General features: G+C 44.5%; 1 protein-coding gene across 1 annotated transcript in view; it reads right to left on the bottom strand.

The window, feature by feature from the left end:
• The window catches only part of lpp (LIM domain containing preferred translocation partner in lipoma), an 87631-nt gene extending 69698 nt beyond the window's left edge, over nucleotides 1–17933 (bottom strand). Inside the window, exons 1-3 of the mRNA XM_070961399.1 lie at nucleotides 17735–17933; nucleotides 4856–4956; nucleotides 1495–1617 (exon numbers count right to left, since the gene is read on the bottom strand). Coding sequence (XP_070817500.1) covers nucleotides 1495–1617; nucleotides 4856–4956; nucleotides 17735–17930 — 420 coding nt within the window. The 5' untranslated portion in view covers nucleotides 17931–17933. The remainder of the gene's footprint in view (nucleotides 1–1494; nucleotides 1618–4855; nucleotides 4957–17734) is intronic.
• Between the last annotated feature and the right edge of the window lie 1877 nt (nucleotides 17934–19810).

The following is a 19810-nucleotide window of genomic DNA, read 5'->3' as shown; positions in this document are numbered from 1 at the left end:
GAATAAATAAATTAAGCCTGTGGACATGCTAACTACACAGTCAATAACCCACAGGATGAAAACTTTGTAATTGTGTACACCGGTGATGCCGGCGGGGCCACGTTAGGAGCCGTCACAGAGGACGAGCTTTCAGGTATTACATTATTGCTCGAATATCTCACTAGAGATATGATCTGCATGGTGCCGAAGCCCCTCTGAGCCTTCCTACTCCAAACACAATTGGTTAGGTTTTTTTATCAGCCTGTCCTACATTTATTGTGTGTCAAACAATTTAGTGAACTGCCCAAGGCTTTGACTTTTTGAAGTTGCTGTTAATATCGTTTAATATCAACTAATGATATAGGTCGAGACTCACTTTGTCGTCACTGCAAAACATGTCTCAAAGATGCAGCAGATGGCTCCGCGTCCTGCAGGAAGCTCGTCTGCTGCAGTGCACGTTGATCAGCCAGGACGTGAAAACCACTGACAGGTGGAGAGAGTAACACTGATCATCTCATTAGGATGCAGTGTTCTGCTGGGAAACCTCGGGCCTGGCATTCATGTGGATGTCACTTTGACACAGAGCACCCACCTAAACATGGCTGCAGACCGCCATGGCAACGGCGCTCACCCAGCAGGACGCTGTGCCCCGCCACCCCCCAAAAACTGCTCAGGGACGACTCGAGGAACACGACAAGGAGCCCGAGGCTGCCCCCATCCCAATCTGATCAAGCATCTGAACCAGCCCAATGTATGGAGACACAACCCCCCACCCAGAGGACCCAAAGGGTCCAGGGCCAACGTCCTGAGGCCCCGGGTCCGCGTGTCAGAGCTGTTTTGGCTACACATGCAGGCAGCTTTAATGTTGTGGCTGATCGATGCAAAAGAACAAATAATAATAATTCAACCTTTCGGAACATTTCTTGGTGTTTTTAAACAGCATCCTTTATACAACAGTACTCAGTTAAAACTGTGTATCATCTTCCAATGCGATAAATTTAAGTAGTTTTAGAAGAAGTACTCAAGTCCTTTACTGCATTTTACTTACTCAAAAGTACCAGTACAATAATATAAAAAACTGTCACAAGTAAAAATCCTACAAAACTTCAAAGCACATCAGTATTATCAGGAAAATGTACTAAAGTTATCAAATGTAAAAGTACTCCTTTTGCAGTACGGTGGTCCTGAATACTGATACTTCTACTCATTCTTACTGCTTCATGGTACTGTTGCAGCGGCTCAAGGTGGAACTGGTTTTAACCCTCTTTTTTTATAAAGCAGCTAACAGCATACATGTACAGTACGTTGATCTTATAACTGTAATACTGGTGCAGATGACCTTTAACCTCAAAAGTAACCTGCAGCTACAGCCTTCAGATGAATGTAGGGCAGAAAAAAGTGCAATATTTCCCTCGAGATTCTACTCAGCACTTGAGTAAATGTACTTGGTTACTTCCCCCGACTGGCCGACAGTGTGTATTTGTACACAGGTGTGAGGTCGCGCTGGGGTCATACCTGCGTGCTCCGTGGCTTGTAGGGCGAGCTGCTCTCCAGGTCTGCCAGGATACTGGTGAGGGAGTCGATCTCGGCGTCCAGGCTGGAGCGCCTCTCCTCCAGGGTCTTCTCCGGTCCTTTCACCTGAGGCCGAACACGGCACGCACGTGCACAAAAGTGAGTGAACTCAAAAAGTTAAGGCCAGATAATCATCAATGACGAGTAATTCTGACTCCGTGCTGCTCGGAGACATTCTCTTCTCGCTTTGGATTACAGTCTCTGAGTTCAGCTTTCACCTTGACCTCAGACAATCCTTTTGAAAGCCACACATCAATAGTAGAGACTCCTCTCTGTGAGAAATGCTGTGAGAAATAAGAAGCAATGCATTGTCTGAGAGACAACTTTCATAAGGCAGTGCACTATTCACCTCCTGCTTTTCAGCACACTTGGATTTACAGTATCTCATTCTTCATGCATTATTCATCACAATCTCATTCAGGAGCATTTCAAACAAAAAGGTTCAATTTTTCTAAATTAAAAGTCAGATGTTTTTTTATTCCATATTTTAAACATGCAGTGCATAAAAGCTGACCAGAATAGCTGTGATTTCTATTTAACTAGTTTATCATCAGAGGGTCTTGAAAGTGACGGGATCGCTCCAGCAGACTGAGACCTCGCTGATTTATTCATCTGCATTTTTTCACTTCCACCTCAGAGAAAATACAACACGCACGAAAAAGTCACAAAATATCTTGGAAAAGAGAAACAAAACTGTTGCACAAAAATCTGAAAAGTGCTTAAAGTGATTTGACCATTAGTGACACTCCGTTTTCTGCAAAATTCCCGGGAATTTCTCCGTGGAATGACACATATATTTTTATCTTTTGAACTATGCTGCAACTGCAAGAAGACTTCTTGCAATTGCCTGCGGGGGCTTTCGGAGTTGGCTGGATCAGTGACTGCTTCTTATTCTAATGTTATGTGTTTGGATTACCTGTCACAAACTATTACAGGCGGGGTTCGCCTCCATTTGGAGCCGAGCTGCTGCTTAAAAACATCTAAGGCAATCACGAGCGGGGTAAACAAAGCAAAACACTAATGGCTTGTCTCAAATCAACAGAGGAAAAACAGGCGAACTGTGTTTGACGGTGATAACGAGGAGGATGAAAGGAAACGCCGCAGCCTCTGCGATGGGCTGGAATCTGCCACGTGGGGCGTCGTAACGTGGACAACGGCCACGGTGAGAGCGAGCTGCTCCTCGCCTCCTCTGCTGCTCGAGGTTTCGGCATTAACGCGTCATAATCCAGACATCTCTGTCAGCGAGGGTGATGAAGACAAGAGAGGAATTCAGAGGAAATACCATTTCATCACCGATTCATCCTGGCACAGAACATGACAGAAAGACACTCTGACTGATATCTGCTCCTTTTTCTGAACGGCGCCCACAATTAAAGAGCTCTGTTCTGGCTGCACGGCACATAATTAAGATACCAGTGGTGTATTTAGGAATTAAGTTGCATGGCCGGAGTGGCTCTACAGCCAGTCTGATAGGAGAAGAAAAGTTCGGGATGAAAACATGAGAGCACTTCTAAAACTAATTAAGCACTTCACTGCTTCCTCATTTCAGCCCTCAAATGTCTTTTAGCTGCACAGTCGACTGTTCAGAGGAGGACTGATGACAGGGATGGCAGCAGTAAACACAGAACAAACTAAGTGTAGTGATTTCCAGATTATCTCTGTAATCATGTCTGTTTAATATCGCAGCTGTCCTGTGAAAACCACGCATCTCCAAAAACAGCCTCGTTTTCACACAGCAGTGCAGGATGTGTTCACGTTTCGGTCTTACACAGCAGTCAGGTGCACACACAGGTAGATGAAAAAAATCAGTAAATTAGGAGATGTGTGGTTTTCACTGCACAGTGATGGTGCACTCAGTCATAACTGATGCAACACGTTATGAAACTGGAAAAAATATCAAACGCCTCATGTCCAGCATGGAGACACTGCAGCTCCAAAGGTCATCAGGTGCTCCTTCACCTGATTTGTTGACATGCTGGTCAAACAAGTCTTTTCAGACGAGGATTAGGTCCAAGTACGAGCAGAGAGGGATTTAAAAGCTGCGTGAAACGTGCACAAAGGTCTCATTTGTTTTCCTTTAACAAAACCTGAAAACTTCGGGTTAAATATGAAGAATCAGCACCAAGCTGGATCTCTTTAAGCAGATCTCAGGTCAGATCTTCTGTTTTTAAGTCAGTTATTCTAAAATTTCTTCAATAAACTTCAAGAACGTTTGAATAAAAGCTGGTTCTCGCTTCACGTTATCTTACACAGAGCAGTTACACATATTTCACACCCACGTGAAAAGCACAAGTATCAGATCAGTTTCCCATGACATCCCATAAAATTTCAGTAATGGTTTTGGTACTATAAAAGCAGGACTGGTGTGAATGATCTGTGACTTAACTACCAATCAAAGCGAGGATTTGTGTGGAAGTTTGTGGATCTAATGATCTGCTGGAGACTCAGACTGAACTTTCCTCACATTTCTGATGGTTGGAGCTCATTTGTTGACGCTTATTTCATTTCTAACCGCTAGTGTGTCCCTAACGCACTGAGGGGAAGCAGCTCGTCCACTGGCTCAGCCTGACGCCCCCTTGGTCAAACAAAACCATGAAACTGAGAAGTGTGAAGGCCGTTGCACTGCGCCTTTTAAAGTAAAGTATAACAATGAGAGGGCCCACAGTTTAAGGTCATAACACCACATGAACGGACATTCGCTGCTGATCCTCAGGATGCAGTCTGGTGCCGTCCGTGTGCACAGTCTGTGTGGGAAGAGCGCAGAATTTACATGCGTTGCATAACTGATGAAGGAGGCATTTAAGGAAGTATTCATTTAGGACAGAAAACTGGTCAGATCAAATGAGGGGCTTGAGGAGGATTTCTTTTCCCTGCTTACACTGAACAAAGGAATGTGAAGCACTTGGAGGATTTCGCAGCAGAGGTCAAGTGCTGAGAGTGTCAGTGAGAGCGCAGAGGCCAGATATCCCGGGAGGGACAAATGCCTGTGGGTATTATGAGCAGCAAAGCAAAGACAAGTGACCAGGCTCCACCAATAGGTGTCAGCCTTCTTTCCTCCCTGCGTGAGAGCTCTGAGAGCTGAAGAAAGTCTGCTGTGTGGGTCCTTGGGTTGGGGTGGCTGGCTCCAGGCAGCATCTGGAGATGGACGTCTCTGCAGTTGGCTGCAACTCAAATGGACTGACAGTTCTGCTGGACTTGGTACATGAACTCAGTGTGGAGCTCGGGGCTGTCTTCGCTTTCTGCGCTGACTTTCAGAGAGTTACTGACAACCGAGAAAATGTAATGTAACAACGCTTCCTCTCACCTGATAATCGTACGAGTTCATCGGTGGAGGAGGGAAGGAGCCGGAGGACGGTGGGAAACCGGTTGAGTCTTCCACAGGTGGTGGAGGGGGAGGGTAGTCCGCTGGGATGTGCATGCACACACACACACACACACACACACACACACACACAGACGCACAGACACACACACACACACACACACACACACACACACACACACACACACACACAGCAAGAGAAACAAAAACGGCTTATAAAACACTTCCTCTTTTTTCCTACATTCAAACTGTCACACTCAACCACTGAGTTATCTCACAGCACTTAATGAACAGAAGTGCATGTTTTCAAAAACTAGTGTGACAGATTCAAGAAATTAGCCTTCCAAAACAGTGAAGAAAAGGACACAAATCTAAGCATGAAGTGACTCGTTCAGTTACATCAGAGAACTTTGAGATGAGTTCACATGAAGGTCTGCACAGCGAAGGCCAGAAGTACTGCAGATTACACGGTAACGTTACTCAGGTTACTGCGGATCAGTGTATGAACGGCGTGCCTGAGCTGCTGCATGCTGACGAGGAGAATGTGCACACACACTCCTCTGCAACCAGGTCATCCGTTAAAAAACAAAACAAAAAAAAACGTGCATATGAAACTGAAAATCTGAAAAAATCTGTGTGAAGAACGGTGCAACAAACAAACTGTGCGCTTTATTGTAAACGCTGCTGCAACAAACAAAGAACACATCATGATGTCAGGTTCACCAGCTGCAGGTGTGATTTTAGCTCCCGTAGCCACTGATGCTTGAATTTTACTACTTAAAATATAAAATTAAAGCTGCTATAATTAATATTTCTATCTTACATATGGATCAAATACATCATGTGAAAGCGTTTGCTCAAAGCGATGAACCAGCAGCGAATCCTCAGCCCGTCCTGCACTTCCTCCGGGTCCACGTAGCGCTTTAGCATCGCTCAGCTCGTCGTTTTGGTTCTATGGACAGCGACTTCACTGCTTTCACTGCTCTCGTCATTTTGTTTTTGGCTGCAAACTGCTTTCAGCTAAAAAGCTCTAAAAACCTCCTGCATTGACCCGCTCGGCTCCAGACAGCAGGCAGACAAAGCTAGCAGCTAGCTGGTGAACAGAGGAGCATGTAGCAGCTAAGAGCCAGATATTTCTGTCAGGAGGTGCAAAAACAGAGCAAAAAGGTTTCTTGCGTAATGCTGTATGTGCATCTGTTTGAGTCATTTTACCTCTAATATGAAATACTGTTGAATTATTTGGATGTTTTCAACTGAGTTTGTTGTGTTTTATAGCTGCAACGCTAATAATAAGGACTTTCAGGTCATAATTGATTCATATGGCAACATCTAAAATGCAATAAATCAAGATATTCATGTTTGTCATTACACTGTTTGAAAGATACAACATGGCAAAGGAAAACCAGACTATTTTAGTGAAGTTCAGATTATTCATCAGAACTTGTCTCGAGCTGTAAAATCAAGTAAGACATTCGAAAGCGTTTACGCAGCTATTATAACAGAGAGCTAAAGAGACAAAAAATGGAGCCTTGTCATCCCACGTCAATGGATTGACACACATAATTGCAGCAATTTGGTTAACTAAGAAGTACTAATCTGGAGTAAGCATGTGCTTTTTCTCCCTGAGATTGGAAATGTAAATGCTGTGTTACAAACGGGTTAGACTTGGTGTTTGTTCTGCCAGAGGAGGACGAACAAGCCAAATTTGTAGTTCTAAAGTCCACGCTAATCCAAGGATTGCATCCAACCACATGTTTCAGACAGGATAAGGAGTTACGTGCCAAATTAAATTCTGATTTGGCTTCTCTTGGCACAGGACTTAAGACTGAATCATTTGACCATGTACTTCTAAGTACCAAACCAGACATGAGCTTTGCAAATTAAAGGCTTTTAGGAGACGTAATGGGAATTTGTTCCAACGCTAAGACTTTGATGAGTCCTGTTCAGAAATTCCATTTGCTTTCCATGGCTTTTATCTGTTTTCATTAGAATCTAATTGATGTCATCAATGTAGTTTATCCAAGGCAGCTGACCAAATTAATTAAGCGTGGTTTTCACTTGCCTCGACAAAACAGCCGGAAGAGAGAAAAAAAGAGAAAAAGACAGAAATAATGCAGCATGGTTAAAATTGGACACATGTCTGCGTCTCGAGCATTACAACATTTCAGAAATTGTGAGTATTGCATTAAACATTCCCTCTGGGTGTTGAGGGCCTCAGTGTGAATTGTTTATATAATAACCTCGTGACCTCCGCTAAAACTCCAGAGTGTAACAGCTCCTCTAAACCTCTGGGAGAAAAACTAAAATATGCTGCTCGACAACAAGGCTCTGCCCCAGTCCTCCCTCCCTCCCTCCCTCCCTCCCTCCCTCCCTCCCTCCCTCCCCCCCTCCCTCCCCTCGTACTCCGGCACGGATCCTTTTTGCCAAAAAATAAGTCACTTGTAACTTGTGGCTTACAGAGAATTAAAACATTAAGTTTCATGTACGCTTCTCTCGAACATCAAAGATGTTTGGGATTCATCATTTCAGGAAACACAAGAGTTGTAAATGTTTCAGAGACGCATGTTTTATTGAAAAGGTCTTAGAGTTCTGTATGTGGAACAGTGGAAAGCAAGACTTGGAGCAGGAGCAGGGGTCAGCGAGCATCTTTGCTGAAAGGATCTTTCTGCTTATTTCCCCCTCCATGGTATTTTCTAGAACCTGTCGGCGTGCCGCTCATTTAGGACTGAAACGTGTTGATGTGCTGATGTAAAACACCATCACTGCAGCGCTTGTGCTTCTTCCAAGCGAAACCGTTTGCTCTCGTAAACGCCTGCACTCAACCTTGAAGTGGTCTGCGGCTGATTCAGGGTCAGCTAGGATACAGCGGTTTAATAGAAGCCTTTGCGATTAAGTGGAATATAATATTATAGCATATTTCCATAATTAACATTCTTCTGTAAAAGTGAAATTTACATCAGGATGTTCAAATAAATCACAGATTTATTGGCGTCACGAATCAAAATGCTAAAAAGTGGAACCTGCAGTGTCGTCGGACCTCAAACTGACGAAGCCAAAAAGTGGTTTGGTTTTGAAAGACACCTTTCAACACTTCACATGTTGCATATTAAAGCAGCTGTTGTCTCACAGCAAAAACAAATTAAAGCTGCAACTTCAAGGCGCCCTGCAGAAACAAAACAGAAGTTTTGTTTACATTGAGTGTGTCTCACTAAAACACACCGTGCGCCCTCGAGGTCGGACGAACACGTCGAAGGTTTTTCCTTCCTCATGAAATATTTGCAGAGGAGAGTTTCTGAGTATTCTAAATCCGTCTTTGCTCACTTTCATGTTTGCCAGCTTGCACTCTTCTTCTTCACTGCCTTTCTAGGTGCACCGCTGCACTTCTTCGTCCACAAAACAGGAACGAGCTCGTATCCTGGTCGCTGAAAACATGACTCCACAGCGCTACTAGTGGTCAAAACCTCCACGAGGTCCCTTTAATTGTCAATTTGATGCTTTTGCTATTGCTGTTTATTTTGCTGCCTGCTGATCTTCTCCCATGTTCAACACATATTGGATGCCCACATCAGGAAAAGCTTGCTTTGGCAGATGAGTAGGAAAACATTAATTAAAAGTGTAACATATTATGCTGTGTGCATTAAAACTAAGCTAACCCCATAACAACACGCTGCAGGCTTGGTGTCAAGTAGCCCTCTACGACAGCAGGAACCACTCAAGGACGCTTTCTATGCGAAGTCGGTTTACATACTGGTCTGAAAAAAGCAGCGTGTGGGAGCAAACAGGCGAGAAGAAACTCAACTTTTTTTTTCTAATTTTTCAATAAGAACTTTATGAAATTGGTGAAAAATCTGAAGGAAAATCTACAAACTGAAAAAACCTGCAAACAGGAACACTTTAATAAGATGTAATCTGTGTTTTTCCCTATTTTTCCCACTTCTACTTTACTTTGAACAGAACTTTTAACCTGTCCTCATCAGAGGAGGAGCGTCTGTCCTCTCTCAAAGTGAAACGTAAAGATAATTTTGCATCTTTTTCTCTGTGTTTCAAACCACCATTAAACTCAGCTGAGACTGTGACCTCAGCTCCTCCTACGGGGATCGAACCCCTGATCTCTCCGCTGCAGTCGACGCAGACTTCATCTCACCCTCGTCGCCGATGTTTCTGCTATTTCTAATAAATGTAAACTGGAGTCGGGTTTGGGCCGCTGAGCACCTTGTGTTCAGCCGGCCTGCGCAGTGCTTATGCCGTCAGGCTGTAAAACAGTGTGAACGAGGCAGAGCGAGAACGACTTCTGTGCTGTGAATGAAGCTGGCTCCATTTGTGACAATAGGGAGTTGAAAGCTCCAAGTGAGCACTAATGAGAGAAGCAGCAGGAAGACCTACTTAATAGGACAACTTCCCCTCTCTTTATTGAGCAATTACTTTTAAGTAGCTTCTTTGTGAACAAGGAATCCTAATCAGTGATTAAAGTTATTTGAGAGGCCATAAGAGGTATAATTGGTTATCGGGAACAGGAGTATTGTTAAGGGGAAGATAAAAGGGTGGAGAAGGATCCAGCTGTGACACTGGGACTAACATTAAACTTTGTTTTTCAAGTGAGAGCTACATCCATAAACACTTTGAGTACTGTATATGACTAATGATTGGCAGCCATGACAGTTTAACACTGATGTATGCTGCAGTAAAGAGAAACACCATTAGAGTTTTTTGTAGGTTGCAGATGAGTCTTCGGATTAGTGTGTTCTGTGGGGGCTGAAGGTTGAGCATATGTTTACAGATTTACATATGTACAACATTATCAGAGTTCCACGTATGTCACTGCGGCCATCTGCTCTTTAAAGAGCGAGGACAAAGCCCGCCACAGCTGCCTTTCCTACAGTGCATCCAGCGTTTCGGTGAAGGAAACCGCTTCCAGGACAAAGAGCAGCAGAGACGAACTGAGCAGCCTCAAACGCAGGGAGAGTTCAGCCCGGTCGCTGTAAAACACACACCGTGTTAGCTTGTGTGTTTGGGTGCAACATAAATCAGCTCCCATGACCTGAACTTGAGTTACTGCTGCAAGCTCGAGTTTCTGGTGTCTGTTAGCATTCGTGCACGCCACGATGAGCCGGAATAAGGGCAGAGGAGCGAGACGACGAGGGCCACGCGCGTCACGTGACGGCTCGAGTGCCGGCATGTTTAGCCGAAAAACTTCCGCAGCAGCACCTGACCCCTGAAATCTGAACTAATCTGCATTAACAAAGAGGAGAAAAATGGCTTTGCTTCATTCAGCAGCAAAATCCATAATCCCTCCCAGACAAAATGGACAAAGTGTTTTAAGTCCTGGTGTCAGTCCGCATGCTTTATCTCCACGTACCCGTTCCAAATGTGCTGCGGCAGTGGTTGAGAGCACATTGTTTTGACATAATTATGGACCCATTTTATTCCATCTTCCGCTGGAGAAGAGCAGCTGAGCCCTGCGCTTAATTAGCATGATATGTATAGAAGAGTGATTTATGACTTCATTTGGTTTAGAGATGCAAGGGAGGATTTGAGGTCTTTGGAGATGTACTTGTTTTAAGTGTGAAGGAGCCGACCAAAACTGGCTCGCGCTCCTCCGAAGAGAATTCCCACGGGAGCAGAAATTCAGATCAGGAACGAAGACGGATTCCGTTTTTGTATGAAAGCAAAGAGACAAATGCTGTGAAAAGGTGAAGCCGGAGTCATCGACATCAAATGTGCTGAACAATTAGTGCTGCGATGTTAGTGAGGTCTGCAGAGGAGCGAAAGTGTGATTCATCAAAGGCAGAGAGGGAGCGTCGCTGTCATTTCTTCTAAACAAACGGGAGAGAGAGTAAATGAAGCCAGTCAAATGTCACAGCAGACAGTCACCGCTGTGTAAACTCAGCCAGTTTCATAACACCAAACCCTCGTCGCAGCCTCCGCCGCGCTGAGGAGCGACTGGAAACTCAGGGCAGGTACTCAGCAGCCCATACGTCGACTCTGAGCTTATCCACTTACATCACATGACTCTGTGACCTTTCCAAAGGACACGAGGGCATTCCCAAGCTACCATGTACAGCTAGCGGTGCAAATGGTGACATTTCAATATAATTACCACTTAATGGATACTTAATGTAATTTATTAGGCGTCTTAATTTGCTTGATGGAGAAAACTGTGAGTGGGCGTCTTAACTTTAGCAACTCAGATGTTATCAAATAGCTTGAAAGATCAGATATGAGAGCTGAAAATGGCATAATGTGATCAGTATAAAGTATATGAGTATGAAGTATGCTCGAGCTGGACTGATGTCACGGCCAGCATTAGCTGATCTCAGATACAGTTTACTGCTTTGTTTGCCCTTTAGCGTCTGGAAGAACCCGCTCTGCTGTGAAGTTTGTATTTCTGCTGAAAAGTGGAAGCTAGTGAGCTAAGCTAACTCACTCAGCTCAGAATGGAAGCTAAGGTTAGCACATTTTCCCATTAGAGAGTACTTATTAAGTCTTATTAGACTTATAAGTCTAAGCACCTCCACATGAGGATTACTGGTTCGTGTGCATGTAGATTGAGATGCGAGTCGTCATGTTTCTGCAGTTGCTTTTGTTGTTCTCACAGCTTTGACTAAAGTGAAAAATATTTAGTGTATCCATAATGAAATGGGCTCTCCCTTGGCCCGTGCTACACCCTCCATCACTGATGGAAATCAGGTCTGTAGCTCTTCCTTAACCAAAGCGAGAACATAACCTGCTTGGTGAAGGTGTTCACACATCATCACGTCTTTAAAACTGTCAAACATCAACATCTGCATCCACCTCAAACCTCCACTACCGGCTGAGCTACACCTCTATCACACCATCTGACCGACGGCGCGTCGTCTCCTGATCGACCTCACTTCACGGCCGAGCAGTCGCCTCTTCTCCACACGTGCAAATTCACCCTGAAATCTTACTCAGCAGTCAAATTTCCTTTGATTACGTGGACGCCACTTTGACAGAACAAACAGGATATGGAGAACTTTTTTTTTTCTAACAGCGCTACGAAAAGTACGAGAGATTTAGAGAAGTGAAAAGTCTCGTTCCGGCTGCAGGAGGAGCGATGAAATGAAGAGAAAAACTTTAGAGAAACACGAGGAGAACAAAGAGAAGGAGATGAAGAGTCGCGCTGATACAAACGCTCACGCGCCGCAGACGAAGCACGAGTGGCCGAGCCGCCGTGCGTGTTCTACTTAGATAAAAGCGTCTTTGTGTACGCTCAGAGCCTCAGCCTGTGGTCTCTATGGGGACACTGACACGCTCACTGGTGGATTTCCTGTAAATTCTCCTGGTGACACCCATGAGGGACTCTGACATAACAACCGGTAGTCAGTTTGCCTCTGGCCAGTCAAGCAGGGAGGAATGAAAACAGCTTATGCACATGTTCGACACTTTTGAACTGCTCTGAGCAAACAATTAGCGGGTTTCTGGTAAACTTGGCGAGAAAAGTTTGACGAAAAAAAAAGCGCTTCTCGGATGTTTGAAACTTTCACTATGATTATCTGACGACGAAGACTTTTTAACCTTCGCAACGAGCAGCCGAGACAGTGTGAGACAAAGCGGCGTGGCAGCATCACAAAAACGGCTTCAGTATTAGTGTGTGTGTGGTTTGGAGGTGTTTGCAGTTTATTAAGTTGTAGATTTTAATCAGTTAATATTCCAGCGTTGTGAATGAAGCTGATACTGATGACTAATTTCAGTGTGAATCATTTTCTTTTGTGGCAGACGCTCTTTGGTCACACCATCTGAATATTTACATGCACTTCATACAGGAAAAAAAAAATCCCCATTTAAAAGACAGACATTAGAAGAAAGCGTCTGAAATACTGTACAGCAAAGATAAAAGGAGCAAATTAACAATAATGAAAGTGAGGCAGGAGCTTAAGAGCCGACTCCAAGTATTGATCAGAGCGTCGCATGCGCGTGCTGAATAAAAGGCAGAAAGCGGAGGCATGGAATCAAAGGGAAAGCAGAAACTGAATCTGTTTCAGGTAGACGACCTCTGTCCTCGACATCACGTTCGACACTCTGATCTCACGCGTGGAGACGTCCCAGAGAGCGGCGAGCAGACGGCGACCATCGTCAGCCAGCGCGTGCTGATCCGAGCAGACGGTGTGCAAAACATCTCATCAAAGATATCATTTCTATGGGTTTAAATGCAATCAAAAGGGAAGTCAAGGTGGAGAGTAAGCCATTAGCATAACAGGGATGTGAGGTCTCTTCATGCACGAGGGTTCAGGGTCGGGCACACGTTACATCCTCCGTCTGACAATAACACGCAGGCTTTTAACTGTTCCTCAGCGCTTGAGAGCGTACAGTGAATGACACACTGTTGTCAATACTGTTTTAATAAAACTGAAGTCAACATGCTTTAGAAAGGTGCTCTTTATTGCAGACTGTTGCACTGGATTGCATTGCCTTGTATTCATGATATTTAGTCCGTTTCTCCCGCAGTTTGCTGCAGAGCTGCTCCTGATCTAATCACACATCTATTACGCTCACATCAGCGTGCATTTAAAAGTCCATTTCTATACAAGCGCACAAACACGGGAAACAATCTTTACATTGCTGGAGAGAAGAAAAGAAGTGGAGCACCGGCTGCTCGGTCTTCATCGAGCGACGCGGCGCATGTACACATGAGATCAACCTAAACCCTCTTTTGGAGTGAGGGGTCGCAGTCTGAGGCCTGTGTGTTTCTCACTTCCTCCTGCAATGTTCTCCCTTAAAAATGTGAGGGCAGCCCTCGCTGGCGGTGCGCCGGCCCCTTTGTCCCGCCGGTAAACACGGCCTCCGACTGCTCATTCCAGCCCTGATACTGGCCTCTGCCAGACAAAGGGACACCGAGGCGCCGTGCCAAATTGACTCGTCCTTAATTTTTTTATGCTAATCCTCAATTTTACATCAGACAGTCCCCACATTTGATATAAAAGATATTAAATATATAAATACAGAGGGACCCGGATAATCTGCTCATAAAGACGTCTTATCCTTTGACAAGTGGAGATGTCTGCTGATGGCTTTACATATGTGCATGTTCAAAACGCTGACAACAACCAATCACCAGTGTTTTTATTCAAATTAATGTTTTAATGACAAAAAATAATGTCGCAGCAGCCCAGAGGTCGGAAGATTTTAATGCCACAAGACGCTGCAACCTACAGGACATCACGTACGAGCAACAAGACAAACCCAACCCTGAAAACAGCCGCAGGGACTTAAAACACTTATTAATTACTGTTTCCTCCATATTTCCCTTTTCAATCAGTATCGCTGACCTCAGCTGAATATTTATAGTGAAGAAAAGATTGCAGGCGTTACCCCGTTTATGTAATTACTGTCACAGTCAGCGTGAACAGAGCGAGCGGGATTAACAGACACTGAGGCCGTGAGACTTCAACAATGCGACTCTGGGACGGCTGAATTCATAAAAGTCCATCATGTACATTACAAAGTACAACATTACAACACTTAAATCATCCACAGATGCATCCCCACCCTCTTTATATTGTTTCATTAATCCTCTTAATACCCAGACAATGATTAATAGTGGAAAATGAGACAGTGGCAACGGGTCTGGATTAAATGTTCTGCAGTGAAACGACATTTTGGAAGGTTTCAGTGACGCCATAGAGCATCAACTGGGGATCAAATCTGTTTGCTAAAAATCTCCGAACACGTCCAATAAAATATAAAATATCAATACTAGAGATCCCTCTAAGAGCGACACTCAAATATTGTTTAATTAAATACTGCTAATAAAGAATGTGCTCTGCCGTTGACTCCGGCTCCAAATATGTATTTTCATCTGCTGACTCTGTGTTGAAGTGCACAAAAGATTCAGTTTCTGCTCTTATTCCAAAAAAGACAACACTCATACGAAGCTGTTCATGTGGCCGGATCAAATTCAGGTGACTGTCGTGATCTGAATAACAGTGAAAGATGAATGCTCATGTAAATACTCGCTGCTGTTTTTCCCTCTCAGCGGTGGGCAGAGCTCAAACGACGGCCGTCTAAGAACAACTTTTACAAAACTAACATCTGGAGCAGCAGACAGGTCCACAGCTCAAACCACAAACCCCCACAGACGGCAGTGTTTTCAGCCTGACAGCGCGCTCGCCGCTCGCTCAATTTCATAACCGTTTCCCCTGTTTTGGAATTTGAGGGTTCTCAGGGGGTTTGAGGGTAGAGCTTCAGATAATGCTCACATTACATAGAGCAGATGTGGAGGAGGGAGACACGCGGGCGGTGCGACGTTCTGCGCTCGCGTTCTGCCTTTGCTACGTAACAACGTGCTCGCTCATGAACTCAGCGCTCATTAAACGGCTCTAGAAACAGTGATAACGACTGAGATTCAGGGAATCAGCATCAGTGCTGGTGAAAGCATTCTTGACACAAAGTTGTTTTCCTGTAAGTGCCGCAGTCACTTGAAGCATCGGTGGTTGTAAAAGGCCTGTCGGTCACCACCGAGGAGGTGTTTTCACTTTCTCATCAGTGACGCCAAGAGACTTCAAATGACGTGATGGTTAAATCTTAAGAAGAGAGCGCGTTCTCCACGTTCACGTTAATCATCTGATTATTGTGTTTCTTTGTTTTTGAACTAAACTACGAGCGTTTAAACAGTGAAACACACGTTTCACGTCTTTGCTTCCTCGTCCACACGCCGGGAGTTCACTTCATTTAGAAAGTCTTTTTAAAAGGCAAATAAAGATTTCACTTTATAATCTGAGCCTCTTTCTCTCGCTGATATTACTCATCAGAGGTGATTATGGAGGCAGCCATCGCTCTGTGGAGTCATATCTGTCTCATGTAAAGCAGACTCGGTTATGCTCTGCAGAGCACAGCCTCTGCGTTTGCTCAGCTCTACGTTATTTTAATCATCTCTGCCTGCAATACGAACCTTAATAATGCCAGACTGCGACAATGCTACGACGGAACAAACACTAAATAAGTTACGCATGACAATCCTAGTCCTAAAACTCTATTAGTGAACGCATTTAATGCAGATTGAGTTGCAGCACAAGAACATTTTTTCATATGAACCAACCATCGGCTCCCTGTGGGCTGGAGAAAGCAGACAGCACACGCTTCCTGAAGCAAACCACAGCACACAGCGCTGCGTGTTTATTAGAAATTAGGCATGCAGCAGGGCCTCTGTCACAGCTAACGTATAGAGCTGCGTTCATGCAAACAAGTGAGGTTCCAGAGACGCGATGCGTACAGTGTGTGAAGGTTTATGAGAATCACACACACAAGAGCTGCAACGTGCCACTGAACGCTTCTGCAAACCGTCCAGAAAAACGCCGTCAGAGCACCGCGAGCGATGGCTTCTGTGTGAAACTCTCCAGAAGCAACATTTCGACGTTGCACGACTGAAGAGAAAGTCAGTGCAAAGTTGAGAGTGAACGCACGGAGCAGAGCTTCATTAAAGAAACGATTTCAAGGCTTCACGCCTCCACCTGATGAATGTACAGAGGCAAAAGAAAGGGCAGAGATCACAGGGCGATAAGACGCTGCTGCAGTTCCTGGTGAGCTGTGATGTCAGTCAGTGTGTTCCCTAACTGACTGAATAATGTCCAAAAGCACAGAAATGAGATCAGACATATAACTAGGACAAGGCCAGAGTCACATCTGTTATCAATGAGCCTCTCAGGACTGTAAAAACACATTATACCACGACTGTGGAGAGCAACATCAAGATGCTCTGCTACGTATCGGCAAACAACAGGTGAATTAAGACGTCTATTCCCTAAACAAATGCATACATATTCATGCTTTTATAATCACTGTGTTCTGTGAGGAAAAGGACAAATGAAGGAATTTGGCTCAGCAGCCGTTTTAGACTTTTAAAGTTGGGTTGTGTGCTGATTTAGAGTCAGTCTGCTGTACACTGAAGGACTGCTCACAATCAATACAACGACATCGCTACTCCAGTTCAGTCGCTCCTGAGGGAAAGCTGCCGGGTTCATTGTTGAGAAAAAGAAATAATTCAGGCTGAAGTAGAACATGAATGCAGGCCGAAGAGAGAATTACATGATAAAGTCTAATGAACTAATATTACATTTAACTGACAGACGAGAGGAGGAAGCCAGTCAAATCTCATTTTACACAGGCTTCACCTTCAACTGCTTGATATCAGTCATCCATTTAAACTCAATATCAGACCTGATAATAAACAGACCAGGTCTTGCCTTTGTGTTTACACCTGGTCTTTTTAATGTTGAGATCGGATCTCCGTCCTGCAGAGCAAAACCTGTGAGTAATTCGAGGGGGCGATGAGTCGGCCTCAGACTCAAAATCAGAGTTTTGTGAGTTGCTGAGTTTCAGGAGGTTTTATCAACTCTTTGAAACGTTTTCTCTGACAGATTCTCAATTATTTGTCCCCTCTTGTAAATTTGTCACATGTAATTCAGTCAGTTATTCCTTCCTTTGTGTTAGAAATAGTCAGTTTGTCCCAGCAGCTGCATGGCAGCAGATCAGCTGCTGATGTACTGCTTACTGTACATCATTCATTTCCCACCGATGCTGCTCTAACTTCTCACACAGCTCAGCTGAATAAAGCATCTTTTGGTGTTTTCATGGCAAAGAATAGACGTAGAATCATAATCAGAGGCGTCTTTTTCTGCCTTCTTGCTTGCTCATTCTAAATTTGTAAAATATCTTTTTCATGTTAGCTAAAAACAAATATCTGTACATCGGATGCCAGCACGTGACATGGACTACAGATCCGAACACAACACGCCGATCTTACTCCGATCACGACACATTTACATCCGCTAACGCGTCGTTCTTTATCTGAATAACATGTCCAGATACGTCGCACTTTACTGCCAGGTGTGAGCGTGCTGTTACCTGCAGTGTCGCCATGGGTGGGGTCTCCCATCTGTTTATAAGGGTTGAACTTGGGCTTGGGTGCAACCACAGGGGCGAATTTCTTGGGTGCCTGCTGCTGGGATATGGAGATGCTAGCACTCCCCAAAGACGGGGTCGTCTCCATCCTGGCGGCCACTTGTCCCGTCTGGTCGCTGTTGTTCGCTGGGTTCCACATGGTTCTGAAGGAGGAAGGAAAGTACAAAGAAAATATATTTAATTTAGTCCTGTAATCAGGGTTTCAGCCGTGTGAAGCACACTGAGGCCGTGGAGAGAGAGACTCACAATCCACAGCCATGCTAGCAGCTCTGTGAGGCTCTGCTTTGAGCTAAATGTCAACCTTGCCATGCCAGCATGCTCACAACAACAATGCTAAGCTTCTGATATTTAGCTATTTTTACCAAGTGCCTCACCTGAGTGCAGCGTTGATGAATGTGCAGAATGGAAATGCTATTACTTCTGCGGATATTTGGTTGTAAACGCTAAATGAAACGTGTGACCCACTGACGGCCCTGAAGGAGAGGAGTTATTAGGCTTCACTGTAATCCGTCATCCACTTATGGTTCTCGAGGTGTTTGTATCTCAAGTGGCGGACAGATCGACGCTGCCAGCTCCACGTCGCTAGCGTGGCTGAAATGAATGCAGCTCAATGGGGAAGTCACCAGCAGCTGCATGTCGTACATGAGCACCACAGATATATAATTCTGTCATCCTGCTCGTTTTCTTCTACTTCTGCAACTGTTAAAACTCAATCGGAGCTTTTTTTTGGAGTGAAGTGGCTCAGCAAGCGCAAACCTTCACCTTCCATTCGCCGCCTGGCCTCCACCTCTACACGCACTCACTGCTTTTACATGTGTGGAAGACTGAAGCCTGCTTTTTGTATTTCAACTATTGAGTCAGACCATTAAAGCAGACAGTAATATTATTTTGTAAAATAAGAAAGGAGGTAAAACACACAGATCTGTCATGTGCTGGTGTGTCATGTGTTGAGAGGAGATCGCTTTGAACTCTGAACCTCACATCCCGTGCTGCAACGCCTGCGCCAGAACAACAAATCAAAAACAGTGATGTGTGAAACAAAGAGCGGCGAGAACAACAAAGTCTGTTAAAACCAAAAAGATTTAATAACAGAAAAGACGATCGATGGCTGAAAAAAGGAGATCAGACGAGCGTTGAACAGCGAGGACTCTGATCTGCACCTCAGCTCGTTTTCTAATTAGCTCTAATTACCTTCGCTGTGTTCTAAACCAACGCTGACACACCAGCGCGCGGCTGATATTGACAGCAAATCAATATAACGACTTGGATTTGCGCGTTCGGCTGCCTTTGTGGACTTTCATGACCTTAATACAGTTACAGTGAAAAGAAGACTTGCACAGAGTGAAAGAACTCGCTGAGGCTGAGGACACAAACATCCCGGATTTCACCATCGCATTCTGAAATCACTTGAAATATTTGAACTATTTATACGCCGCGCTTTTTCCCATCCATCTTTTTGTTTGTGTTTGTTGTGCTGCGTTCTGATGTTTTTGCTGTTTATTATGCTCGCTCTGACTGATACAGGGTTTACATGCTTTCTCCGGAGCACAGTAGAGAAGCCCACGCACAATCATCTTTTAATATCTGCTCAAATCCCTGCTCCTCCTGCCGTCTGAATGCTTCTCACTTCTGATATTTTTCCTGCTCTTAATGCTGCGATTCAGGCGACGCGCTGGTGTCTCACACCCACCTGTCCTTTCAATGCAAATGCTTTCATTTCTCGACGCTCAAGTGGCCAACAAAATAAAAGATGAATTAAAAGGAGGGAAAGGGAGAAGAAATGATCTTAGCATGTGTGAGTACGACTCAATGCACGACGCGTTGAATGGGAAACGTCTGCTTCAGCGTGCGGTTACATTCTCTGATGGTGGCAAATAACTCACAGCGGGACGTACTGAGGTGAACATGAAACCCGCTTACATTAGTCTGATTTTAAAATAAACTGTCCTCATACAAAGTGATTTATGGGAACATAAAGCTGAACCCAACACGTGTGTGAATAAAGCTTTACCTGTAAAA

This window comes from Chaetodon trifascialis, chromosome 4, assembly GCF_039877785.1.
Source record: "Chaetodon trifascialis isolate fChaTrf1 chromosome 4, fChaTrf1.hap1, whole genome shotgun sequence".
In the NCBI taxonomy this organism is placed as follows: Eukaryota; Metazoa; Chordata; class Actinopteri; order Chaetodontiformes; family Chaetodontidae; genus Chaetodon; species Chaetodon trifascialis.
The sequence above is the reverse complement of the archived record's forward strand: the minus strand, read 5'-3'. Positions and strand labels throughout refer to the sequence as shown.